Below are 27561 nucleotides of genomic sequence, written 5' to 3' on the forward strand. Positions count from 1 at the left end.
CTGGCTATAATGCAATTAACTCACGGTTTTATACTGACGAAGCCAGTAGAGCTGGTTTTGAAGATGCATGGGGTCCCCAGGACCAGGGCTGGGAAGCCTCTGATGAAGCCAGTAGAGCTGGTTTTGAAGATGCATGGGGTCCCCAGGGCCAGGGCTGGGAAGCCTCTGATGAAGCCAGGAGAGCTGGTTTTGAAGATGCATGGGGTCCCCAGGACCAGGGCTGGGAAGCCTCTGATGAAGCCTGGAGAGCTGGTTTTGAAGACACATGGGGTCCCCAGGACCAGGGCTGGGAAGCCTCTGATGAAGCCAGGAGAGCTGGTTTTGAAGACGCATGGGGTCCCCAGGACCAGGGCTGGGAAGCCTCTGATGAAGCCAGGAGAGCTGGTTTTGAAGACACATGGGGTCCCCAGGACCAGGGCTGGGAAGCCTCTGATGAAGCCAGTAGAGCTGGTTTTGAAGACGCATGGGGTCCCCAGGACCAGGGCTGGGAAGCCTCTGATGAAGCCAGGAGAGCTGGTTTTGAAGACACATGGGGTCCCCAGGACCAGGGCTGGGAAGCCTCTGATGAAGCCAGGAGAGCTGGTTTTGAAGACACATGGGGTCCGCAGGACTAGGGCTGGGAAGCCTCTGATGAAGCCAGGAGAGCTGGTTTTGAAGACGCATGGGGTCCCCAGGACCAGGGCTGGGAAGCCTCTGACGAAGCCAGTAGAGCTGGTCTTGAAGACCCATGGGGTCCCCAGGACGACGAAGCCAGTAGAGCTGGTCTTGAAGACACATGGGGTCGCCAGGACCAGGGCTGGGAAGCCTCTGACGAAGCCAGTAGAGCTGGTTTTGACACTAGGAACAGATAACCTGCTGTTCTGTTGTAAGAAATACAAGAGAAGCTTATCAGGTGCTACAGTACTCTGTGTTTGGTCAGATAAGGAGTAGTGTAGCAGCTGTTTTCCATACCTGGCATCTCTCACATCCTCCCGTATCATGGTGTGTTGGGGTCTGTCTGGATTTCAACATGACTGTAATACAGCTGTAAGTTGCTGTTAGTAGGATGGTCACGATTGTGTGAAAGGCTCAAGTATACACAGAAATTGGACAAACTTAAGTGTGGTAGTTACTAGTACTTTAGATGCAGTACTTGAGTACCTAAACAAGCTATTGTACTGCTATAATATACATAAAAGTAAAACGAATACAATCAATGGTTGACATATTATTGTAATGTTTTGTTTAAAATGTATTTATATATGTAAGTTTCTAACATGTTTTAAAACATGTTTTGTTATTGTTAAAAAAAAAAAAAAAAAAAAATCAGACAGCAACAGTCTACATGAAAAAATAACGTACTGTCTCTTTAAGAATGGTGTGACGGCATGACCCCTCCGGTCAACTTTCCACATCCAAGATGGCTGCTTGTGTAGAGAACAGTGAGTGGTATTTTTAAAACAAAACTGGGGGAAGTGTAAAACAGAGACCTGTGATGTAACCGACTCAATAGCGAAAACAAAAAAGAGACACGTGAGTAGAGATCCAACGAAGAGCAGGATGAAGAGATTTCTGGTAACCACATTTTAATACGTTTCCTTTTAAAAACAAAACTGTCAAAACAAAACAAAATAAAAATGAACCGAGATCTCAGTTGGACTAGATTCGAGCTAGTTGTTGTGTGGTATATTGATATTTGGAGCTGCTTAAATGAATGAATTAATTTAATATTTGCATGTAACTCTTTTATAAGCTCGTTTCAGAATACGCTGTCAGTATGGAATTTGCTTTCCTAGCCAAGTTAAGTGACTGTTAATGGAAGTAAATTTACTATTACAGTTTATTATAAAGTCTGAGGTGCGTGTCAGTAAAGCAAGACTTCTGTAAGTATGAGGAATGTGTGAATGTTTTCGGCCTTGTCACAGCTGATTGCGGAGGGGGGGAGGGGGCAAAGTTCTACTGAGGTTGGAATATATTAAGGAAGTGTGATTGTTCGCTCCCCTGGCGAATTTGATAAAGCTGTGCCTTGCGTTGTGTGGTGTACTGTTAGTACTCTCAGCCAGATCAACACACTGCTGCCTGATTGTAGCACAATATTTGTGAGTTCGGTTTAGTCAAAATGTACAGTACTAATTCTTTCTTAAGTGTGCCTAAGCGTACTCTTTCTTAAACAGTGCTCGCTAATGTCACGTTTTCTTTACCATGAAACACTTCTGGAAAGTCTGAGCTAATTATGATCTCAAGTTAGGACTGGTTTCTGGTTAGGTCTGCCCCAGTTTGATATTGAACGAGATGGATTTGATTGAGTTACAAACAGGTTTCATGGTACAGATAGAAATGTGGCAAAATATAGCTCATATATCAATTTTCCTGTTGGTAGACGTTATTGGAAAAAAAATGGCTTGCTATTCTGAACCATAATGTTTAAAGTGTGCTTTATATTTACACTTACTTAAAAGCATGGGTTTGGTTCAAGCACAGGAAAGGACACAGTTTATATATATATATATATATATATATATATATATATATATATATATATATATATATATATCTATATATATCTATATCTATCTTTTTTTTTAGTTATTATTATTGGCATGTAAAGAGGACAATACTGCTCTCTTCCGTAATTACCTTCAGGTATTTGGTATCTCTGCTATTGTATCTCTGCCATGCATATTTATTTTACAATTGTGACGTTTTTTTAGATGTTGTATTTAAAGGTTCAGTGTTTAAACTCTAAACCAGTGGTTCTCACTTGTTGCTCTTACACTCTTTTTTGATCAGACCAGATTCTTTATTCATTGGTACTGCACCACGGCTCTAACGTGTTTTGTTTATTTTATTAGGAACACAAAAGCTGAGTTTGTGTTTGCTCCTGAACAAGAATGGACAGCTACTTCAAAGCAGTGGTCTGCGATCTGGACAAACTGCTAGATGATTTTGAGCAAAACACAGGTTGGTTCACTTCTGTAATTCGCACTGTTAGCACAGCTTAAAACTACTGTACCGTTACACCTTTATATATGCAAACACCCCAGGGAGCTTCACAAATAAAATGTTCAAATAGACAAATGCTTATTCAAAAAGATCAATAACTGTTGAATAGCACTAGTCTTGGACCACCTTGCCTAAGGTAACATTAGGTAGCGCTAATCGGGGTCTGCGCAACCAGCTACATGTAAGCTAATATATGTATGTATATTTTGGAAAACCAGATGGCTTTTGTTTTGGTCATGACTTCTAAAAAGTTGTCTTCATTTTTCTTCTTCCAGATGAGCTTACAACATCTGCAAGTTATTGTGCTTCAGCCTACCCATCTCCTTCCCTCAACTCCCACCACTTTGTCCCCGAATCATCTCCAGAACCCACGTCTCTGCATGAAGTCAAAAGCCTTACCTACAGCACGTCCGCTGAAGTGTCCAATGGTTTTCAAACAAAACCCTTGACGGAACTTGACATTTCAACTGTCGACAGCAGAGCTTCAAATAACATTGCACCGCCTTGTCTGGACAGGGGTCTCAAACCTGTCTGTGACCTGGTTAGCAATTCAGAATCCCTCAATATCGGAACCATTAGCCATGATGCTTTTCAGGAGCTGGATATTGTCGAAAAGCAGTTGGAGGAAGGTTTGCTTGTAGACTTTGATTCGCCTCCTGCATATGCTGCTGGAGATGCATTGCAGTTCAGCCTCAGTAATGTTCCTGGTGTACAGGTGTTTTCTGGGGGAGGTTTGGGACCGGAAGGAGCAGGACACCTTGCAACAGGACATTTGGAAACCCTGAGCCTATTGGACATTATCTTGCCCCCTGAGGCTGCTGACGAACCAGTGAATATAAATTCATCTTCAAGCACTGTCCACCAAGAACATTTAGAGCAAGTCCTTCAAAATGAAGCTGGTACTCAGAACGTCGGGGAGCTGAATGAAGAAGACAGCCAGGAGGATCAAGAGTTTCCATGCGGCCCCGAGAGAACTGAGAACGGCACCACAGTCCTTTCAAAAACTGAATGCAGCGAGGACAGTGTGGCTGTAAACGGGACCCTCCAGTGCACAGATGCCAAGGAGCTAATCCAATCAAAGGAAAATGTGAATGGTGGAGCAGAGTTTAACTCCTCATTGGAAATAACAGCTTGTTCATCAGACAAAAAGCTAGACTGCGAGGAAGAAGTGAACAGTTTAAACCACGTAAAATCCATCAGGGAGGTGGAAGCAGAACAGAACGACCTGAACGTGCCATGTAGTCCTACAGAAGATAGCGAGACGCCCCTGCCCTGTCTTCCAATTGCCGTGTCCATGTGCGGCTCTTTGGTTTTGACGCAAGACTCCAAAAGCAACGGACCTCAGGTTGAAACCACCAAGATTATAGCCAGTGAATTGTTCCCTACACAGACTAATACACCCGTGGTGAACAGTCTTTCTCCTGACCCTGAAACACAAAAGATTATTCCTCCTGTGGAGGAAAGTACAAAGACTATGGACCAAATTGGTCCAGAGCCTGCCTGCGAAAGCCGCAGAATCCAGTCGGAAACCAAAGTCAACCCTGAGACAAAACCATTCTTGCACTACACAATCCCTGACAGCCTTGCCATGGCAGAAGCAGATTCAGTTGAGGGTGAAGACTCCCCCAGCAGTGTTGTGGACGCCACTGAAGGCTGGTCCTACCCTGTGGGCTCCAGCCCCGAGTTCCCTTCAGACATAATGTTTGTCGATGACTTTCTCCCAGACGGAGACCTGTGTGACAACCTGGTGAGTGACGCGGACCTGGATGCCTTCTTGATGGAGCAAAGCCTCAAGAACACTGAGTCGAGGCCTGTGGAGAATTCTACTGACGAAGGGTTTTCAGAAATGAATGGTGACCTGTCAGGGTTGTCTGATCCTTCCCAGAACACTGGGGGAGATGGCCTGCTTGAGGTTGTCAGGAGCGCCCTGAACACTAAAGATTTTGAGCCTGCATATTCCGAACCTGAGAGACCTCCATCTCTGGAGGTAGACCAAAACTTTGTTTCTTCTGGGGACGTTGCCCTGAATGTAGTAGAAGACACAAAAGGCAGTGGTGAGACAAACACGTGTAATTCTGTTTGTCAGACACCCAACCCAAGTGCTTGTAATAACCAACACCCATATTTTGGAGGGGCAAGACCAAAACAACTTTTTGTTCATCCTCCAAAAACTTTATTGACAAGGGAATTGAATGACCTTAAAAGAGGCGATTTTAAAGATGTTCCTTTAGCAGGAGAGCAAATTGTAAATCCTGTGCAATCCCCTGGTACTGGGGAGGGCTTCCCGAACCAGTATGTAGCAAGTCCTGGGTATACCTACTCTGAGAGAATAGATAGTAGCATTGATTTGGAAGAGGGCTCGGAATCTGCCCAGCTTCTCGTTAACAAGGAGGAGGACAGCACAGAGGAGGCTGTTTCCCTTGATGATCGGCAGATGAGAGAAGAATCAAGTCTGGGGTTGAAACAGCCTGCATGGGTACCTGATTCTAAAGCACAACAGTGCATGAACTGCCAGCTCAAGTTTACCTTCACCAAAAGGAGACATCATTGTCGGGCATGTGGAAAAGTACGTGAATAGTTTGGCAAAGAAAAAAGATTTCATTTGGTGCAGTTCTGTTTTGTTTCCTGAATAGATACTGTATATATGAATGAATGTATGTAATAAATGAATGAAACTGGATTTCTTATGGATGCTGTCTGGATTTTGGCCCTTTTGAGATGCATTTGTAAACATCTGACCACAATAAATTAAATTAATGTTTTAAGCTGAGAGCTAAATAATCATAGTGGTTATTCATTATATATTGAGTTCACAAAGTATGCAACTTTGTTTGTTGTAATATATAAAACATTGACTTTATTCTTATTCTACTGTCTAGCAGCTAGTGGAAGTGGATTTTTTCATGGCCTAAATTTTAATGCATTTTAACTTTTTTAACAGGTATTTTGTGGTGGTTGCTGTAACCGAAAATGTAAGCTAAAATATATGGAAAAAGAAGCTAGGGTTTGCGTCATCTGCTATGAAACTATTCATAAAGGTAGGTGAAAGCTGTTCTTTGTCATAGCATCTGTAATTCAGTTTCTGTTGAACAAGGATAAGCTGTAGGACTAGGGCACAGATTAGTCTTGTAATGAATTGAATTTATCCAGTACAGACTAACTGAGCTTTTTGCTCTAATTTTGCCAATTCATAAATATTGAATGAGACATTCCAGGGATTGGTTAATTTTATTTAGGAACTGCTGAGCACCTAGGCTTAAAGATATTCAGCCTTAATATCAAAACACGACAGTAGCTCCATTCTCTTGTCTACCTGTCAACAAGAATAGACAGTATTTCAACAGAGCTAAAGCTTGTTAGACCGGACTGCCCTCCCAGGGTCTTCTAGCTTCTCCAGTCTCTTCTCTGATCCCCTCTCCCCATTGTGGAAGCCTTATTAGATTATTTGCAAATTCAGGATCTACCCCCTGGCTGCTTCTACTGATCCTTAGCTTATAAATATCCCTACAAATGCAGTCTTACTGTAAAAGAAACCACAAAGATAATATTGATCTTGCGAAAGACCTTGCGAGTAATGAAATGCAGAGATCTGAGCTGATGCTATGTGGAGGGTTAGTTTCTGTTCTGCTTCTTTACATCATAAAGGAGCAGGCAGGAGTGTTATACAGCAGGGGTGTGCAATTTTTGAAAAAAAAAAATCTTGTCCAAGGGACAAAATGCTAGAAAAATCAACCTGTCCTTCTTAAAAATGTACTTGCCCCCTCCTCATCGCACAAAACACGAACAAAACACACACAAAAAAGTAGAATATTATTTTAAGGATTTTGGTTTTATTTAACAGTGAACACAGTCAATCAATTAGTGATTAACAGGGGCAGATCTTGCCTTGTAGCTTGACGGGTTCACCAAATTCTTCAAGATAAAAGGTTCCCTGTGACCCCACTTCACCTCACCAAATTTATAACATACTTTAAGGAAATGTTCCTTTCAGTGCAGTTTGGAACACATTTGCTAGTAAATGTAAGTAACATATTAAGACTATAATAAGCAATACTTGGGAGTTATTCAAATGTAAAAATACTCTCAGCCTGTTTTTTTCACACTGTTTCTGTATAAGCTGAATTCAGCTTGTGATGTACAGGTGTTTGTTTGTTGCATCACAGATACGAAATCATTGCCAGCTGTTAGTGCTGCTTTGTGGAATTCAGATTTTTCTTGATGTTTCAGTTTTGTAACTGCTGAACCCTAGATTTTTAAACACCTTATGTATAACCTGTCACGTTTCTCTGTATTTTTTAATGTTTTTTCTACCAAAATGCATGCAATATTTACAGTAGGCTCCATCAAATTCTGCTAAGACAACATATTTTTTTCTTTTGTTTATTTCTGTTATGTACTATTTTTTTAAACAGTGTACAGAATTTTACAGCTATTTTTTCCTCATCTAACATCTTGTCCCATGATGTCTAACTGGAACACTGCTGCAGCGGAGTGATCCTGGCTTCATACCTTGATAGCATTTTATTTAATTAAAAATAAATAAATTTGCAAGGGCAACATTATTTCCCTGCCTACTCTCACTAAAAAACATAAATGAACAGAATGTTCTGGAACACCCCGCTGTGCAAGTAGAAAAACACAACCCAAGCATCTCCTGGCGCCGAGCAAACTAAACCAATTTCAACTGTCCGTGGAATTTTACCCACTGTATCAATACATTTTCACATGCATTCCCCCTTTTGCTGTTCCTTGTATAGAACGTTCAAGCTACAGCAGTTAATACACCCCCCGCCTTTCCTGCAACAGAACCATGCAACTCGTTCCATCATCTTATTGCAAGTGTTTTTTTATATGGGTGCAAAGCCATTCTTATCTATATTAACATGCTGTGCCTGCATATCTGGATCAGGGTCAATGCCAGGAACATTTAAATACACCAGCTATCCGCAATTTGTGTCACCACTTGTATTATTATTATTATTTATTTCTTAGCAGACGCCCTTATCCAGGGCGACTTACAATCGTAAGCAAATACATTTCAAGTGTTACAATACAAGTAATACATAGAATTAATACAGTACGTATTATTTCCAATAAAACATATCATTATAGGTGTATTATACTGGCTCAATTGAATAAAGGCGCTCTAAATTAGTTTGGTTAGGAGTATTCTTCCATCCACATCCCAGATAAGATTTGAATCTATCATCCAGGCACATAATGGCAGTTAAGCCTCCTGATAACAGAACCCCTTATATGGTAATTTATTATATATCGTTATTGCCAACGTATAGTATGGAATGTTTCAGAGCCTTGAAGTAGCCCCCCTCGTCCTGAAGCCTGTCTGCAAACCGACACGTAGACACTACAATCGCATTCAAATCTAAAACGTGTGTAAATATGGTAAATGGCAAACTAGGTTAGCAACAGTAAAATCAAAAGAAAAAAAATCATTACATTTTTTGCCAGGGAAAGTTGTCTTGAAATGCTTCTAAACAGTAAACTTAATGTTTTTTTAAACATCCCAACAAGTACATGCTTGAAATAATTTTATAAATTACACAACATGTTTTTTTTAAATCTGCTAATACCTAAGCGACTGGTGTGTTTAGGTTTTTATTTGTAACTTTACTAGATTGCTGCATTTAAATGTCAGGTTCATGTATTAAGAAAGCAGTATCACTTATTTTCCTCAAGTTTAAAAGATTAGTGCTTTGCCAGAGACTCGCTTGGCAGCTGTTTCTGGGTTTCTTTGTAACCAATAGAAGATCATCTTTTCCACAGCTAGCCAATCAGAAGTGATAGGGGTGGGATGTAAACACTTAAATGTTTGTGCTGTGTAGATGCTAGACTTCTGCAATTCAGTTTTCATAAACTTGTGTAGCTCTCTAGAAATATACCCAGAGTGTTTTTCTGGCAATAGAACGAACATAAATAAATGAAACTATTTGTCCAGCGGTGATGGCTGTAGTTAGCTGTATTCATTACCTTTCTATATTCAATCCCTTCTCAATACGTATTGTTGCTGAAACCAGTCCAGACTCCGCTGGTTCTGTTTAGACTACACTTTCTCTGCTGAAGCAGACTGAAAATGCTTTTTTTGTTTTTCCTTGCCTCTGCTGGATGTGAACAGAGCTTTAGCCTGCAGCAGAAGGAGATGTCATTTTGATTTATTTAGGTGACATTTTAGAAAGGATTGAAAAACATTGTTGCCAGTCAGAATGAACACCGTTTGAACATGTGGTTAGAATATGCTTTTTAAAGCTTTCGCTGTTGCACCTTTTTGCACTGAAATTGAACTAATGTAGTAAATATTATAGAATGTGACTGAGCATACATTTTACTGGTAGTTTTTGATTGTGATGTCAGATATCCTTTTGAATGTGGGTGTGTCATACATATTATTTTTGTGTTCAGGGACTGATGAACTGGTCTGGACCTGCGAAAGCAGACAGTTGTTGATTCCAGACTCAACCTTTACAGTATTATGTAAACATCATGCGGACCAAGAGCAGTTTTACACCATTGCAGTGCGGCTCTGTGTTTTGAATATTCTGTAAAAGCATCAGATATCTTCTATCAAGACTCGCTGGCTAGCACATCCAGTCTTGTTGATAAAGCACGCTGTCTGTCTCTAAACATAAGATGTGTATTGTTCACTACCAACAATATAGCTTCCTGTTGTCCCTAGCTCACATTTTTGCTCATCTCTTTTCTCTTTCTTAATGATATAATGTTATAAATCTCACAAGCCATGGCCCAACTGAAAATATTAGATTTCTTTGCTCATTGGACCATAACCCCTATTATGATATCTGGGTTAATCTGTAAAAAAAATCCAATCTATGCATTTGAGGCATGCTCCCTTTATCTGTGTGTCTGCGTGGTGTAACTTACACAGTAGACCTGCCAGTTATAATTTGAAATACTCCTTTAGTGCATATTTTTCCCCATTTACTGGATTGTTGCTCATTCCTGTACTTATAAACCCTACTACAGTAATAGAAAATCTCATTTATCCATTCCTGTACTTATAAACCCTACTACAATAATGTAAAATCTCATTTATCCATTCCTGTACTTATAAACCCCACTACAATAATGTAAAATCTCATTTATCCATTCCTGTACTTATAAACCCTACTACAATAATAGAAAATCGCATTTATCCATTCCTGTACTTATAAACCCTACTACAATAATAGAAAATCGCATTTATCCATTCCTGTACTTATAAACCCTACTACAATAATGTAAAATCGCATTTATCCATTCCTGTACTTATAAACCCTACTACAATAATAGAAAATCGCATTTATCCATTCCTGTACTTATAAACCCTACTACAATAATGTAAAATCGCATTTATCCATTCCTGTACTTATAAACCCCACTACAATAATTGAAAATCTCATTTATCCATTCCTGTACTTATAAACCCCACTACAATAATTGAAAATCGCATTTATCCGTATCGGATTGTGTTTCTTTCATTTTCGGTAGCAAACATTCTTGATTTATTGGATACCTTTTTGTTAACTTACACTTTTTTAGTGTAAATTGCACTTTTCTTTCATTACAAGCTCTTTGTATCTTTGTGGATATTGCTTGCCCCTCTCTAAAGCTTACACGGCTTTCTGCTTCATACCTGTAGATATTTTTAAACTCATCAGTGACTGGTCAGTGATTGTATCATGTCTGTAAAATATGATGTCATTAAAATTGACATTTTAACTCTGTTGCAGGGTAGAAAATCAGTCATTTTTATTTCCATGTTTGGGTCATGTGTCTTCAGAAAACAGCAGCTGAGCTAACAATGAATTGTTAGTTCATACATAATGCAGCACAACATCCAGCTGAGTCACTTACAATGGCCGAGGTATTTTCATTTATTTTCTAAAGCTAGTTCAGCAGTACAGCTTTTATTTTTCAACCTCGGAACAAGGTTGTGATTTTGCTGCAAGTTTTCATGTTTTTTTAACTATTTTTGGAGACTGAGCTATCTGATTTATTACTGACTATACTACAGGAATCCATTTGGATTTTCTATATCGTCATGGCGAGTGAGGTGGTCTGTGTGTGAATCCAGGCGCTTCAGATTCTGTACTGTGTTTCCCTGACTTGAAAGGGCTTTTTTAAGCATCCAGTTGTCTTGTCTTGTGCCCAGTGGCAGTTCAATGACGGTGGTTTTGAACTGTAAGTGATACGAGAGCCTAGAGGGTGGATTAGCATCTGGTGAGTGGCAGCATTGTTTAATTCTTTAGCTAGTGGTGTTTAGTAATTTAAGTATCCCTGTGGGGTCCCTCTGTCAAGGTATCCCAGCATTTTTTGTTTGCTTGTTTCACTTTGAATGTTAAGTTAGCCCAATCGGCACCAATGACTTGATTGTCAGCGCCTGATTTCTGTGGAGCGCTCAGTCAGAATAATCGGCTCTGCAGCATAGTGGACTGGTTTTCTTTGTTTGGTTATGTGGAAGTTTCTATGAAAGATTGTGCCACTTATAACTTCTGATAACCTTGTTGCACTGATCTGGAAATTGTTTCCAGGGTTCGTAATAAAACAGGCAGAGGTACAGATTTTGATAGCAAAACATTCCCAAAAACACCCCAAAGATCCACTTGCTGGCTGTGTAATAGATCTAAGAACATGCTTGTTTGGTTTGGTGTGCTAGACCTTTCTTATTGCTGGATGGGTCTGCTGATATGCAACAGGGGATTGCATTTGCAGGGATGGAAATAAGACTCCAATTGCATAGCAGTTTCACCCATTCCAGGTTTTACTACAAGCTTGAACAAATATTTTTGTGTATGAAGACATTGATTGTGTTTTTAGGTTGTTCTGGATCGCTCGGTGCTGCTTAAAATTGGTTGTTGTTTAAAGTGAGATGTTAGCATTTACTGTAGAAGGCATGTATCTATTATTATTATTATTATTATTATTATTATTATTATTATTATTTATTTCTTAGCAGACGCCCTTATCCAGGGCGACTTACAATCGTAAGCAAAATAGCACGGTCTCTTAACTAAGTATCTTAACTCTACATGTGAGGTAATGACTGCTGTGCTTGGAACCTGATTGGCTTAAAGACTGTTAAAGTTAAAGACTGAGAACTCCACAGTGAACCTTGTGACTCATACTTTGCCATCTAAATTTCACCCTCGAGCTGTGTGGGCCTTTGTGTAACACTGTCGGGTCAAATAAAAACCAAAGTACGGTAGGTAGGTGTGGCAAGGACTTCAAATCTTTTTACAGGGATATGGATTTACCGGTCGTAGAGTAGCAATGCAGGGAAACCTTGCATTAAAACAGAATGCAAAACTTTTAAATAAAGATGGAGCAGTGATGACGGACACAAGCTAATACAAACTCCTCCACTGCTTCAGCTGCCGCCTACAGTTGTGAAATGATTGTGGGTCACTTCGTATCAAAAACAACCACTAGAAAAAGGGTTAGAGCTGCCAGGACTGCCTGTGTAACCACACAGCATGTGGGTGCAGATGAGAGGGAGAAAAACTCTCTCTCTCTGCCTAAATAAAAACGAAAAATAAATATAGTCCCAATACTGGCCGTGTCCATTTTTCAATTTTTTCAATTTTTTTTTTTTTCGTTTTCCAGCACAAGCCCTTGAGAGGATGATGAGCCCGACCGGTCCGAGTCCTAATCCTAATATTCCCTCTGAATACTGCTCCACCATCCCTCCCCTGCAGCAAGCCCAGGCAGCTGGCACTCTCAACTCCCCTCCGCCCACCGTAATGGTGCCCGTGTCTGTGCTCAAGCACCCCGGAAACGAAGGTAACCTGCACATCTCTCATTCTCCCGTGTATGTAGTGCGTGCAGCTATCGCTGTGTAGACATTTTTTAAATAATACCATTTTTTTTGGATCTGATTTCTGGAAGTTGTGAAGCTATGTGATGACACAGTGTGTCATTGTAGCCAAAACAAATAATTATTTTTTTTTTTTTTTGTACCACAGTCTACAGTTAAGATTTGTTGGCTTTGATTATCAGTATTTAAGAATTATTGACATATTATTTCCGAAAATTAATTTACCACAGGTAAATTAAATAAAGAATTGTACATTTGTATACCCTGTCTGTGCTCTATGAGGTGGATAAAGGGAACACCAGCTGCTGTGGCAGTGCTATGATAGTGTGCGTGTTGGGACGAATATCTGAATAATCAAAACGAATATTTTTTGACACATATTCATATACAAAAATCAGATGTTCTTATTCGCTACAAATGACAAAAATACCTTGCACTTATTTACCACCTCACTAGTTGCGTGACATTTTAAAAAATGGCAAATTTAAAAAGAGCTCTGTGATATGTGAGATTAATATATATATAAAAAAAAACAGGCTCAACACAGCAGCTCTATTTTTAAAAGTTTTAGACAACAAAAATGAAAAAAACCAGATTATGCGTGTGCGTGCATGCAGAGTGATCTCTATGGAGGCCATCTGTGTGTCGAACGCATTGTGGTGCTTTAGAGCGAGTCAGAATCTCATGGGACAGAAAAAAGGCAAGCACATCATTCTGAAATGGCTCACTTAAACAGTGCCCAACTTGCTGGAAATGTGTAGTGATTTTTATATAGATTTTATATATTTTTTGTTGCTACTTTGTTATTCGGAATGTAATAAATGAGAACCAAAACGGTGAGTTTTTTTCCCCCTTCAAATAAAACAAACATGGAAATGCTGTTGTAAAATGAAGTGTTTAAAGTTAAGTTTCAGTTTTCGTTTGCTTGTTCAGCCACAAAAAGGCACAAGTAACCCTCATGTTATTACTTTATGAAAACGTGTCGATGGCCACTGTTTACTGTGAAGAAACGGCAAAGGCAAGGAATGAAAAAAAAGTAAGAAAATAATTCAAATGTGGTTTCAACTTTTATGTATTTATTTGGGGAATAAACAAAACAACGTTTAAGTTGAACTGCTATTTGTCATCCTTTGTTTTGCATCATAGGATCTGTAGTCTCCAAACAGATGAAGTACAGAGTTGCTAATCAGGATGCAGGTTAATACATTTACCAGTATCCTTTTCACTCAGCTGTTTGAATGAGGGCGTTTAGTTTTATTCATATTTCTTCCCTCGGAGGGCTGCAAAATAATTTGCACTAACAGGAAATTTGTGTTAAGTGAATTTGTATTATAAGAAATAATATAGATTTTAATTGACATTGCTCTGTGAAAGCTACAACATTAGTCAAATGAATGAACAAATGAATAAGCCAGTTGCTTCAGTTGTGCAATGAAATGATAATTTGCATTTTTATTTAACCATCACTTCAAAGTAATGCATTGCACCATAAAGAGATACTGGTTATTTTAACCAGTTGTATTGTTCGTATGGTTTGGATTCACTTTGTGTATCATTTTCTGTTTGTTGTCACATCCTGATGACTTGTTTAAAGCACCCCTGCCACCTCAGAAGAGCTCTCGGAATTACCACTTTAAATTATCATGGAGGTTAAAACAAAAGTAATTAGCAAGAAGAGAATAGCAGTTTGTTCATGGAAATGCCATCACCTCTCTTTGTGCCTTTTGTACTGTCCAAATGTGCCAGTGTTGCGCCAATTAAAAATAGAGAGGTTGCAACTGTGTGTAACCTGCAAGATAACAGCCTGGTTTCACAGACTCCACAGTTGTCACAGTTTGTGTTTGTAAAGCTCCGGTGATAGTTTCTCCTGTTTTTGTAGTTGTACTTCGTGCCAGTTTTCTTCTTCTCTTGCAGCTGGGCTTCCCAGGGAACAGAAACGGGTCTGGTTTGCAGATGGTATTTTGCCAAACGGAGAGGTAGCAGATACATCGAAACTGTCAGTAGGGAGCAAGAGGTCATCCCAAGACTCCAGCCCTGTAACCCCCGAACCTCCTGTGGTAAGAGCGGGGCCTGCCCTGCAGTGCTACCTTGTGCATTTAGGGCCTGCTTTTCAGACCTGTAAGCTGCTCTGTTTATTATTTTTATTTAAGAAAACCTAAATAATTAACATACAACACTAAACTGTCTATCCAAGTAGAAAGCTGTAGTCGGGAGCCATAGTTAAGAGACTGTGCTATTTGTGTTCTGCTTTATAACAAGACTACTAGTTTTAGCATTGTGGGGCAAATGGGATCCATACTACTGTACCGCCTTATAACCAGTTCCGCAGTATAACGGGCCGCCTTATAAAGGGGGAGCACTGTATAGCTATGTTTGTTTTTGTTATTTTTCTTCTAGTCTAAAGCATAAGTTGAAAAAAAAAAGTTTTACATACCTGACAGCCTTAGCATAACAACCTTTACACAAATCCCTTATTACTTTATACAGGTATGGGAATGTGATCCATTCCCAAATACGGGCTTGTTGCTTGAACTCTGTGGTTTATTAAGCTTACAGTAAAACCTGGATTGCCGCAAACACAGTCTTGAGTATTGTTTCTATCCATGCTGAAGATCATTTAGCTTTCCAGACCTTATTTTCCTTTTTATTCCAGTTTAGTGGAGTCCATTTTTCATTCCTGTGCAGCGGGTATTAGGACCCCACATGTGCAGCACAGTAAGTTGGTTGTGACGCTAAGGTGGGGAGCCTAGTAGCTGCTGCAAAGGAGGGGAATGTATAGTTTGGTGGCAGAATAAATGGGCTTCACCAAGTCAGAATAAAGCCTGGAAAACAAAAGGGTTTACACAGAGAGAGAATCGTGAGAAACTTTTGTGCTATATTTTTAGGTGAAACAATGGTACTGACCTGCAACATTTTAATTTTTTTTGTTTTCCTCTATGAAGCCTCAGGTTCAGAAAACGTTGGAAAAGGAGATTCAGGATTCTACAGCTACAGCGCTCAGCGATTCTTCAGAACAAGCACCTAATGTTTCTAAAGCCGCGATGAAGGTACCGAACAGTCCAGCTTCTCAGAGTCCAGAAGATGATATGAAGCATCTTATCACGGGGCCCTCGGATTACAGAATGTTAACCACCATAGGGGAGTGCATTACCAAGACGGGCAGTCTGGTTCCTGATGACGAGGAGGGGCTGCCCCCTGTTGTCTTAGCAACAGGGGAGAGAGGAGACGGTAATGTGGCAGACATATGAAAATCTAAACAGCAATGTAGAAATGTGTAGACAAAGCTTAGACCAGCGGGTGCACCACTCAGTCTGCAAGACCCCATTCCAATCCGTTTTTTTTTTTTTTTTTTAACAATAAAGTCCAAAATTAGGTACTTGATCCTTTAGCAGGTTCAGTTAACTAATTTAGGACCTGCTTCGAATGGACTGGAATGGATCTCAAGGGTCAGAGTTGTCCACCACAGGTCCAGACAGAAAGCCTACTTGATGTTAATTGATGATCCGGAACTGTTTATGCATTGCGTTTCCCTGTTCAACTTGAAACCTAAGTGATATTATTCAAATGTGAACTGTAGTTGAGGCTTGTAGTGTTGCTCAAAGGGTTGAAAAACTGACACATGGTGAGCAATAAAGCACAAAGCCTCAGAAAAAGTGCTTTATTGCTCACTAGAGGTCACCTTTTCAACCCAGTGACACATTCTTCCCCTGTAAGGTGAAATCTGCAGTGACTATCTGTTTTATTAAAATCTTATTTATTAAACTTGATTCCTCCAGAGAGATCTGTGATGCTGTGGCTGGTTTGCCATTTTATTTATTGTAAAGTGGTGTCGGGTGGCACTACAAACCACTCGACTGCACAGTTTGTTTGGTCATGTGAGCCTGCATTAGCTTATTGGGATGTGAGTTTATAGGAAGGGGCTAGGTGACTCCTCTGACTGATTCACAAGCGTGTCGTACCTTTTACCTGGAGGCCTCTGTTAGAATCGTGCTCAGGTCACCAGTGAGATGAGTTTGATATAGCTCCTGTTATTAGTCTAATCATAAAACCACCCCAGAAATGGTCACTCTGCACTGAGGCTGACTGAAGCCTGTGCTGGCCTCCCTTGTTTGTAGATACATTCTTGTTCAGAAACAGTACGTGTATTTTTGATTAGAGTATAATGAAAGGACTGTCCCATTTCAAATGCAGACTCGCTGGTGGAGGATCGCCCCTCTGCCAGCCAGCTGATGCTGCTTCTTGAGGAAGGAGGTCCCAACCCCCTCACGTTCGTGCTGAATGTCAACCTGCTGGTGAATGTCAAGCTACTCACTTGTAAGTACTCGGCACATCCCTGTGCAGCAATTTTAGTTTTTTTTTAACCTGTTTTTAGTACACTGTGGTGTACTGTACTTTACTCTTGTACTCAGAAATAAAAGTTAAAAAAAATTAACATGAAAAATAAATAAAATAATTACTGTGTGGGGTATAGCAGTTGTGTAGACAGGGTTTTTCTGTTGAATCACTGAGCTAGAGCGTTGTTGTTGTTGTTGTTGTTGTTGTTGTTTGTGAGAATATGACGTGCAACGTTTCCACTTTGTCTCAGATGCTGCGCGGAAGTGCTGGTGCTTCAGTTCCAATGGCCTGCACGGGGTGGGTCAGCCTGAGATTGTGTTCTTGCTGCAGTGCCTGCCAGAGGAAAGCACTCTCCCCAAAGACATCTTTAAGCTGTACATTACCATCTATCAGGATGCACTAAAGGGTAAGGCTGAGGCATCTGGAAATTGAAACACTATCTGATGATTGGTAGACAAAGTAAAAATAATTAGACCAGTATTTCAACAAGGTGTCTAGCATCCAGGCTAGTGTCTAGCTTTCAGAAAGGATAGCCAGCTTGGAGTCCGTTTTAATTGATTTAACCCGTAGTGGACCTACATACCATCATCATTTTTAAATCATTTAAAGAAGGGGATTTTGTGAGAACCAACATCTCTAATAGTGCGGGTGAGTCTCAAGTGTATTTTTGTCTTTTAAAAATGAGTAATGTTGGGCTTCTTCCTATTTAATATTTAAATATAATGGTGGTATTTAGATCTGTCACTGTTGATTTAATTAAATAGACCCCGTTAATTAAAATTTAAAACGAGATGTATCGAGGACCATGGTGCCGTCTCCATTAATAACAAAGATGAGTTGCACACAAAGGGAGGATGGTCAAAATGGGGCAACTTGTGCACAAGAATAAAACCTTCATTATTGAGATGTGCACCTTGCTTACAGAGAGCAGCATACAACTACACTTGCAAACTAAAAAACAAACAAACAAAAAGCAGGTCGTCTAGTAAAAATGAACTGTGGTCCTGTCTGATATCTGCTTCCAATTTACTCATCTGACGTTAATTGCCATGACAGTCTACTTTTAATATATCTTTTTTTTTTTTTCTTCTTCCATCAGGGAAGTACGTTGAAAATCTGGGCAACGTGACCTTTACTGAGAGTTTCCTTGGCAGTAAGGATCACGGTGGATTCCTGTTCATTTCGCCCACCTTCCAGCCCTTGAATGACCTGTACCTGCCAGACAGCCCCTTCCTCTTTGGGGTTCTCATTCACAAGCTGGAGGTGCCCTGGGCAAAGGTCTTCCCCCTGAGACTCATGCTGAGACTGGGGGCAGAGTACAGTGGTGAGTCAGGGAGAGGAGGAGGAGGAGCCCCCTGCGAAAGGGAGCAGAAAAAAGGAAGTGACGTTTTGAATTTGTCCTTTTGAAACGGCTGACACAGTTATATGTTATTTGTAAGCCACCTGCAGTAAACGGAGCAGAGAAGTTTAAATGCTGGGCAGGGCCTTTTCAAGTAAAGAAAATTAAAAAAAAAAAAAAAAAAAAAATCCTACAATATTAGCTGTCAGTTATAGTTAAGTTTGATAAGAAATAGAGTACAAAGCGCTTGGAGAAGCAATTTACATCCACCAAGATCTTAAGCGTACACCAAATGCAGATTATACTTTTATCAATATTTCCATCCAACCGCACATAAGTCTCACATATCAAGAGAACTGCTTGTACAATTGTGATCTAAACTTGGTAAGGACAATCTTTAATGCAAGTTATTGAAAACATCCGAAGCCAGGAAGATACATAGTGCCATCTGTCTGAACATATGTCGCACTGACATTTTTTGACCTCTCCACATCACTTATTCAACTGGAATGAAACTTGGTATGGACATTCTTAAGCACACATTGTTGCGGCTACTCTCGGGCAGGGGTTTTCAACCGTTTTTTGAAACTGTACCCCCTTCTGTCTGGAGTTTTCAGCTCAAGTACCCCTTTACAATTTTCACTTGACTGAATGGTACCACAGTTACAATACAAGGCAGAATATTCTGATTAACACATTTCTTTTTCCCCTGTTTTATTTAATATATAATTTATGTCACAACAGTTTGGGATTGAGAAACTGCTGGTTTAGGACAGAATACCAAACAGCAGGCTTAATTCTTAAAACTTTTAATTTTGTCTTTGGACGCACAGAATTAAAAGACTATTTGGGAATCTCTTTGGAAACTCAAATTCACTTTCTGTTCAGCAAAGTTATTATAAATAATACAAAACAGTCTGCGCTGTAAATGTTTAGCACGTTACCATTTACTTACCATCTCAGCATAATTATGTGCTGTTTACAATATCAAAAAAAATTAACCAAGATACAACTATAATAACTAACACTGATAAACTTTTTTAAGCCAACAAAACTCCAAACGGATTCGGTGGAACTTTCTGTCTCTTTGCACATTCTGCACTCTTGAACTTGTGTTTTCTTCCTTCGTTTCTGGCAGGAATCCATTTCAACCCGCCGCTATTGCTGTTACTAAAAAAAACTAGCCGCGCCTAATTAAAAAATAAAAAAAAACTGTCAAAGTATGAGTGTTGTGATTATTATTCATGTTTACCAGAACATTTATACTTCCAAAAAATGCTGAAATATTGGGCTTCACTGCTTTTAGTATTCAATGATACCACAAGCTGAAAACAGCGAAGTCAATGAGCAGCACAGAGTGCTCTCCATAGGCAGAATCACCAGAGCCCTGCTTCACACCCATATCGGTGGAGGTCCACTCATTTGGAGTCACGCGTGCGTACAGGTGGAAAGTACGGCTGTGATTAGATTCTATGTTTTTTTCTTCTGCGGTTCACTTTGAGCTGCTAAACAAAAGTGAAATATTTATGCGCAGTGGTTTAGAGATAATAAAAAAAAAATCAATTCAAGATCATTATTTTTTTAACCCATTTTTATTTGCATTTCTGAGTCATCCTGCGTACCCTCTATGACCCTTAAGTACCCCCAGGGGTACGTGTACCCCTGGTTGAAAACCCCTGCACTAGGGTATCAGAATCCTAGGTAATTTTGAATTACTTTTCATGAAACTAGATCAACATTTGTTACAGAAGTTGTAAAAGAAAAAAGGCTTATGTGTGTTTTTTGTTTTGTTTTTTTTTTATTTTTTTTCAGTGTATCCTTGCACTTTGACGAGTTTCAGATTCCGGAAGCCATTATTCAGAGAAACTGGACACACTATAATGAACCTTCTAGCAGTAAGTGATTCTTCAAACACAAATTTCACCAATTAATAGAAGCCTATGCACTTTATCTCCATTTTATCCTATGATCCTGCACCAGGAACAACTCCACAGGCGCCAGTGATTTAATAGCAGCGATGCTTGCTGAGAGCAGTGGGATGAGGGCAGCAAGTAGTTCCTGCACAGCTGCTGTCATCTCTCTATACATATTTACCCAGTTTTCCACAGACTGAAGTGGAATTAGTGTCGGGTGGTTCATTTTTCTATATCTTGATCCTATATTTAGGTCTACAGTGTATTCCAGTAAGGTAGGCATCATAGGCATATTTGTTAATATTGGTTGTCTCAGTTTTTTTTCAGGGGAAATCATTTTGAAGTGGGTGCAGGTAGTTAACAGAACAGCCACCTAATCAGCAGAATATATGATCTTGCCTATGATGCCTGACGTATGGGATACCCCGTAGTACCCTTTTAAAGTACACATTTCTGCAGTAAAAAATAAACTATTTATGGTCAAAAATTCACTGCCACATGCAAATCCTCTGCATGAAAGAAATATGTTGCTGTTCTATGCTCCTTCAGTTTCTTTTCTGAATGTACTTTAAAGTCAAGCTTATTGCTCACTTCCCTTGCTTTGTCTTTATGCATTGCCGTATTCATTTTGACAATGCCCTTTTTGCAGGACCTCAGAAATTACCAGTACAGTCTGGCGAGTGTGGAGGGCTTGTTGATTCACATGGAGATGGGCAACAGTTACATTGAAATCCCTAAGGGGAGGTTTAATGAGGTGAGTGTGACTTTTCCGTCTGTGCTCCATTTATTATTTATTTATTTTCTTCTTTTTTTTTTCCCCACTTAGACAAGCATGTGACCAGCTTCAGGGAAACACAAAAGAGGAGGAATGTTAAGCCATTCTTATCAAGCCATGCAGAATGTGATCTCACTAAGTCATAAGACTTAGCTGTGTGTTGGACAGTAAAACCTCTTCATGCTAAATTTAAAACGCAAAACTGTATTACACAGCGAAAACAAGCAAGAAAACTACGTAAAGTATGCTATGTCAGCATGGAGATCAAATAGTACAAACAAAGCCATTGGGACATTAAATACACTTTAAAAAGGGGGATCAAATCGCCTGACAGACTCTCTCCAGGATATGTGCGTGCAGAGAACAGGAGTGTTGAAGATGCTAGGGGGCGCAGTGGGTTAATGCACTAGTCTTTTACTGCTGGAGTCCTGGGTTGAACCCTGTTACATTTGACAGTGGTCCAGATCACAAAACCACCACACAATACAACATCTGGTTACTGGTTACTTTTGCAGACAGTCTCAATTAAAAGGAGGCCAAGTATTAAATGTACATGGAAACCAAACTGCATCCTAACGGCGTTCTAGACGTGACAGACTAGAACAGTCTGGGAAACGATGACTCCACTCGAACTCTCTGCCTACTCTAGCAGTATAGGAAAGAGAACTCCAACCAAAACAGCAGACAAGTAGTGAACTACTAAATCACTATATACGTTTTTATTTTATGGTATGAATCAGTGAAATATTTAACCAGTTGTCCTTGGACATACTTTCTTTTAAAGTGAATTAGTGCTGAATTCATCTACAGCAGTTAAATATGAAGCTTTTTTTTATTTAATAAGAACAGAATGGAAAACAAAAACGTATATCTAGTAAGAAGACCCTGCTTATATTTATAAAGGAAATATGCTTTAACTTTTACATTTTGTTTTATTTTCCTCATTAAATTGAATATGTCTATATACACCAATCTAATTGTATGACATTCTATATTTTAAGAATATTGTTAAAGTGAATATAAATATACATTTAATAGTTGATGGTTCCATGTATCATATTCTATATATTTTGTACAGTAGGTAGAGCTAAACTTTCAGAATCTAGACGGTTAGTTTTCAAAATCAATTTCTTCTCACAAAAACCGATCCAGTGATGCAAGAAAGTGTCAGTGTATTTTTATGAAAGCAATCGATTCACAGCGGCCTGTATCTGTATCCCTAGATGATGAAAGTAATGAATTCCTCCAATGAGCATGTCATCAGCATGGGCGCCCGCTTTAGCATGGAGGCAGATTCCCACCTGGTGTGTGTTCAGAACGACGATGGAAACTATCAGACCCAGGCCAACAGTGTACCGGGCAAGACTAGGAGAAGTAAGTCACGGTGGCTTTAAGCCTCTGTAAAACCCTGCTGCTCAATGACCTGCACTGACATGCAATATCTGTGTCTGTTCATGCATATGGAGGTAGGCAAGTCTAGCTCATTGCAATGAAAACTGCAGTCTCTTGCATGCATTTTCACTAAAACATTATCATTTGGTGTTTGTTTTAAGAATTTACACTGAAACCGTTGAATCCTTCAGCTGTAGTAATATACTTCTATATTTTATATATTTTAAAATACCATTCTGTTGAATCCTTCAGCTGTAGTAATATACTTCTATATTTTAGGAGACCGCTTGAAGTAGCTTTGCTGTTCTAATGAAGGCATTCTGTTTGTTTCAGTCACTGGAGCAAGTTTTGTTGTTTTCAACGGTGCTCTGAAGGCCTCATCAGGATTTATTGCCAAATCCAGCATAGTTGAAGGTAATGAATCAGTACTTGTGTTTCTCAAGTAAGCAATCCTGGGTGTCTCTTCTTGAAATTAACTTGAATCCCATGTTGTCTGTAAAACATCACATTTCCCAGATATTTGACTCCCTTTACATTATGCCTTTGGGGCTGCTCTGTTTCTGTTCACAAAAGCAACCTGTTTCTAGTTCATTTAGTTATTATTATTCTGTATTCATTTTGTTCATCAGATGGTTTGATGGTTCAAATAACACCGGAGACGATGGAAGCATTACGGCAAGCTTTTAGGGAAAGAAGGGACTTCCAGATCCCATGTGGAAAACATGATTCAGGAGATTTAAGAGAATATGTAAACATCCACTGGGTGGAGAGGGCCTCCATTGTAAACACAGGGTAAGGATAAAAAGTCTTTCTGAAAGCACAGTGGACATTTTAGGTCAAATTATTTATTTTCTTACTCGAAACCGTAATAAAGCTATCGGTTTGCTGTATTTGTGTTTTGGTCAAGATATGTATTTTACTGTGGAAAGTCAATTTCTGTAACTTCGCGTCATTAAACCATATAGATGCAACCTAGGTCCATTTTGAGCAAGGCATGTGTCTTTGCCCTGGTAAGGGTTCATATTGTTTTTGTTTTTTTTCTGTATGCCCTTAAGAGTGGACGCTGCTTTCGTAATAAAATGCCTCTAGTTAAGATTGCATGAACTGTGTTCAGTAAATGCATGATGATCTACCCATGTGTTAAAACGGTTCTGCAACGTGATGGTTCACTGTAATCAAATTCACACCAAGAAATGACTGTCCATAACATGCTTTAATTTTAGTTCCAAAGGCCAAATTTGGGCAAAGCTACCATGAATTTATATTGACAACCGCATGTAGCACTAGTGCCACCTGGTGTAGTCACTGGGTCTTTTCCCCCTGTTCCTGACATGTTCTATAGTGTGCCAATAGAAATTCATTCTTGAATATTTCATAACGTAATACTGAAGAACCACACATCTCGTATAGCCAATTCGTTAATGCAATGAGAATACTTTATAGGGCTGTTTTATTAATTTATTCTTCTTCATTGTCTAGGATTATGAGCCCAGTTGATGGAAAGTCCTTGGAGGGGGTTCCAAGCGTTAAAATGCAACAGGAGGCAGAGTTTGAAAGCGATGGGAAGCTTGTGAAATGTACTGAGGTATGCAAGAGAACAAGAGGATTATATGAGGTTTTAACCTTGCGTGTAACACATGAATGTCCAGAGTGTTTACCCAAGGATTGTTTTAATTGCCAAAACGGGACAAATAGGCATTCCCCTTCTATTAGGTTGTAAACAAAACAAAATGGTACATTTCCCCTCTTGGTCTTTTATCATAACAGATTAAGTGTTATTTTTGAAGATAACTATTTTGATTAAAAATGAATGTGGTGGTAGGTGTTGGAAGCTGCATTCGGGTAACCCTTGGTCTCCCAGTGCCACTGTGTATTTGCATGACTGTAGTGAGTGTTGGTGCTGCTGTTTGTGTTCCAGGTGTTCTATCTTCTGAAGTGCCCAGAGCAGTCTCTTGCCAGCGTTCTGGCTGCCCACAGTCAGTTCTCGAAAGAGATCGCCACGGCCTGCTGTGCTGCCCTCTGTCCTCACCTGAAGACCTTGAAAGACAGCGGGATAAATAAGATGGGACTCAGAGTTTCCACAGACACAGACATGGTAAAGTGTGGGCTAGATCCTACTTTAGCTGTATGTGCAGTGTGTATCTCAGTTTGTTTCCTTTTTTGCACAGGTTAAAATGGGCATGCTTCATTATTTGCTACGGTTATATTGGACATTTCAAAAATGCTAATGTTGGGGATGCTCTTGTAACAAGATAAATAAGATCAAATCAAAAGAAAAAGTCTGTGGGTGGTAAACTTATGCCAACATGTGCATGTTATTGAGAGCGAGAAGCCATTGATTGGTGTGTTGACTGCTGTTGACAGGTGGAGTACCAGGCGGGTTCAGGAGGCAGGCTTCTTCCTCAGAGCTACATGAACGACCTGGACACCGCGCTCATTCCTGTGATTCACGGTGGCAGCTCCAGCCCCCCGCGCAGCCCCATGGAGATGGACTTCCTATTCTTTATAACAGAAAGCCTTTACTAAGACAAGGGCGAGCCTCTGATTTCAGATATGCCAAAGCATTAAAGCTAATCACAGCAGGTTTTTTTTTACAAGAAGCTAAAAGACTGGGACACAAGCAATCAAACACTTCAACTTCACTTTCTTCTTTTTAAATGCTTTTTATGTAGGATATGTTGAATACGGTACCATTTACAAGGTCTTTTGAAAACCAGTTTTTTTTTTGTTTGTTTTTTTCTTGTGCAGTTTTAGAAGCTTTGCACATAGTGGTCTCTTCAATGAATCTAAACATGGCAGATCTAAACACAAAGTTCTCTTCTTTTAAGGGTTTAAACAGCAGCGCCACCGTTTAGGTCAACCGAATAGACCACAGTCTGAAGGAAGGTCATTTACTTTAAGTGTCAACCAGCTTTAGTATCTGAAATGTATTTAGGGCCTTATATTTAACAGAACAGAAATGTGATGGGTCCTGTACATTTATGTAAGTGTATATACTATTAGAAATCCAGTGTTCTACACTTGAGGTAAAGGAGGAGATTTTTGTCTAGTGCATTATTATAAGCATCCTTGCATTGTCTTTCACTCTGGTCTTCATTTTTAGCATGTCCAAATTTTTTTTTAATTCGGTGCTTCAATCCTATTTTTGGAACAAATCTGTGCATCAAAAGATATTTTTGATAGGATGGTATATGAGTTGATGTGACAAATTTCCATTCAGGTATAACTAAACTCCTTGGAGTGTAAAATGTAAATATGGCTACAGACACTAACTCGCAGCTTGGGGTACAGCTATGGTTCACAAAGGTAATATGGTACTGTAGAGATGTGCTCTTGAGCTATCACATTTGTATTCCCTCCAAAAAACACAGCTGGGAATTATATATATATGTGTGTGTGTGTGTTTTAGGTATTGATTCAAACTGAACTTCTTTCTTCTTTTTTTTGGTTTGTTTTAAAAACCGTTGTTTAAATATATAACATTTGTTATTCAATATGAACATTCATTTGCTGCCTATCTGAAATAGAGAAAGTTTTGCATGACCCAAACTTTACACAAGGAACACTTTGGACTGAACGTACAGTAGCTGTGTATGTATGTTTATACAGTTTGGACTGAATGTACAGTAGCTGTGTATGTATGTTTATACAGTTTTAAGCTACATTCACTTTATTGTTTTGATAAAGGAGCCACCTCATTACACTTCTGGAGCCCTAACTCCCAAGACAAACCCTATGGAGGAAAAGTACCGTTCAGGCCTGACCTGGAACTGACCTGGACCCTGCTGACTCGCAGTGATGCTCATGTTTATAGAGAAGAACCTGCACACTTAGACAGTATGACGTTGCTGTTTGCCTGCCTTTTTTTTGTTTGTTTGTTTGTTTGTTTTTAAAGAAGCAAGAGCTGAACATTGAGTTTTTGATGCCCTGAAAAACCTGTGTAGTTGAATTTAATGCTGGAAAAAAAATAATCTATGAGACATATGCACTTTATTGTAGTTCTGTAATAGGAGGAAGGGAACGCCTGTACTCTCCAAGCCAGCCTATGGCCAAACACTAGACCTGGGAATTGTATCCTGCCATTGTACTATTGAGACACCGTGGGCCATGTTTTCAAACTGTTTACTCCAGTCTTTAATTAACTCCTATTTTTATTAAAGAGGCAAGACACCTAATAACTAAGTTATATATTTCAAGTTCTCTTAATCACTCTCAAGGTGTTTCATATCTCATTTTGTAACATTTAATGTGATGTTTTCTCCTTTCAGAAAGTAGGAGTTAAAGAATGGAGGAAATGCTTTGAAAATAAGGCCCCTTGCCTTTTCTAAGCATGTGTTTTTCCTTTGTGAGTGTGTTGTTTTTCTTTTTAAACAGTTTATAATCGTTGCCGGTGTCAGTCATTGTATTGTGTTTGTCGTGTTTTTTTAAAGTCTGATTTGTCATTACTGCTTTAAGGTAGTGGTCCTGCTAGACATTTATATTCAGAGGAAATTAACTGGTGGTAAAGTTTACCAGCCTTGTGTATAGCTAGCAGTAATGGCCTGTTGCAGTTGTTACCAGTTATCCTTTATTATAACCATACATGTATTTTAATTTTAATTCCTATTAGTAAAACATATTTATATATATACCAATGTATTTAAATGTGGTACTGAAATACTACAAAGGGGTGTTCTATTAACCCAATCCCTGCAGAATGTCTGCTTGTTGCATTTATGGTAGGTGCTGGTGGTAAATGGCAGGGTCTTCTTCCACACACATGGATTTCTTTATTTTTTTTGTAATGTGTAATTTTTATATATATATATATATATATATATATATATATATATATATATATATATATATATAATATAATCTCTTTCCCTCATTGACTAGTGGCTGTATTTGATAATACTGGTGAGGATCCTATCTTCATACACAGATTTTGTATAGCTGTATTGCATATAGGTGAAAATAAATTATAAATTTGTATGTCACATTTTCTGTTGTCATG

The 27561-nt window shown here is 39.3% G+C and overlaps 1 protein-coding gene across 5 annotated transcripts; it reads left to right on the plus strand.

The window, feature by feature from the left end:
* The first annotated feature begins 1366 nt into the window (after positions 1–1366).
* LOC117403989 (zinc finger FYVE domain-containing protein 16-like) lies at positions 1367–27544 on the plus strand. 5 transcript variants are annotated; one of them, XM_059031822.1, is made up of 19 exons: positions 1367–1554; positions 2832–2940; positions 3258–5548; positions 5924–6020; positions 12601–12777; positions 13958–14008; positions 14726–14868; positions 15754–16039; positions 17003–17125; positions 17397–17552; positions 18246–18470; positions 20298–20380; positions 21048–21152; positions 22397–22547; positions 22899–22979; positions 23195–23357; positions 24045–24150; positions 24484–24660; positions 24930–27544. In XM_059031822.1, exons 2-19 carry the CDS (start codon positions 2871–2873, stop codon positions 25089–25091), a joined length of 4647 nt encoding a protein of 1548 aa, XP_058887805.1. In that variant the 5' UTR covers positions 1367–1554; positions 2832–2870; the 3' UTR covers positions 25092–27544. The 5 variants fall into 5 exon arrangements, with proteins under 5 accessions (XP_058887805.1, XP_058887893.1, XP_034781959.2 ...); XM_059031910.1 differs by having other exon boundaries at positions 1367–1512; XM_059031863.1 differs by lacking the exon at positions 1367–1554 and adding an exon at positions 1980–2078.
* Positions 27545–27561: the final 17 nt, after the last annotated feature.

The sequence above is a fragment of the Acipenser ruthenus genome, chromosome 1, assembly GCF_902713425.1.
Source record: "Acipenser ruthenus chromosome 1, fAciRut3.2 maternal haplotype, whole genome shotgun sequence".
NCBI classification, from domain to species: Eukaryota; Metazoa; Chordata; class Actinopteri; order Acipenseriformes; family Acipenseridae; genus Acipenser; species Acipenser ruthenus.

Excerpts from the sequence above, each read along its gene's own strand:
- LOC117403989 (XM_059031822.1), top strand. The coding sequence starts at position 2,871 with ATGGACAGCTACTTCAAAGCAGTGGTCTGCGATCTGGACAAACTGCTA. Across the intron at positions 16,040-17,002 it reads AACAGGGGAGAGAGGAGACG|ACTCGCTGGTGGAGGATCGC; the intron begins GTAATGTGGCAG and ends TTTCAAATGCAG. Across the intron at positions 17,553-18,245 it reads CTATCAGGATGCACTAAAGG|GGAAGTACGTTGAAAATCTG; the intron begins GTAAGGCTGAGG and ends TTCTTCCATCAG.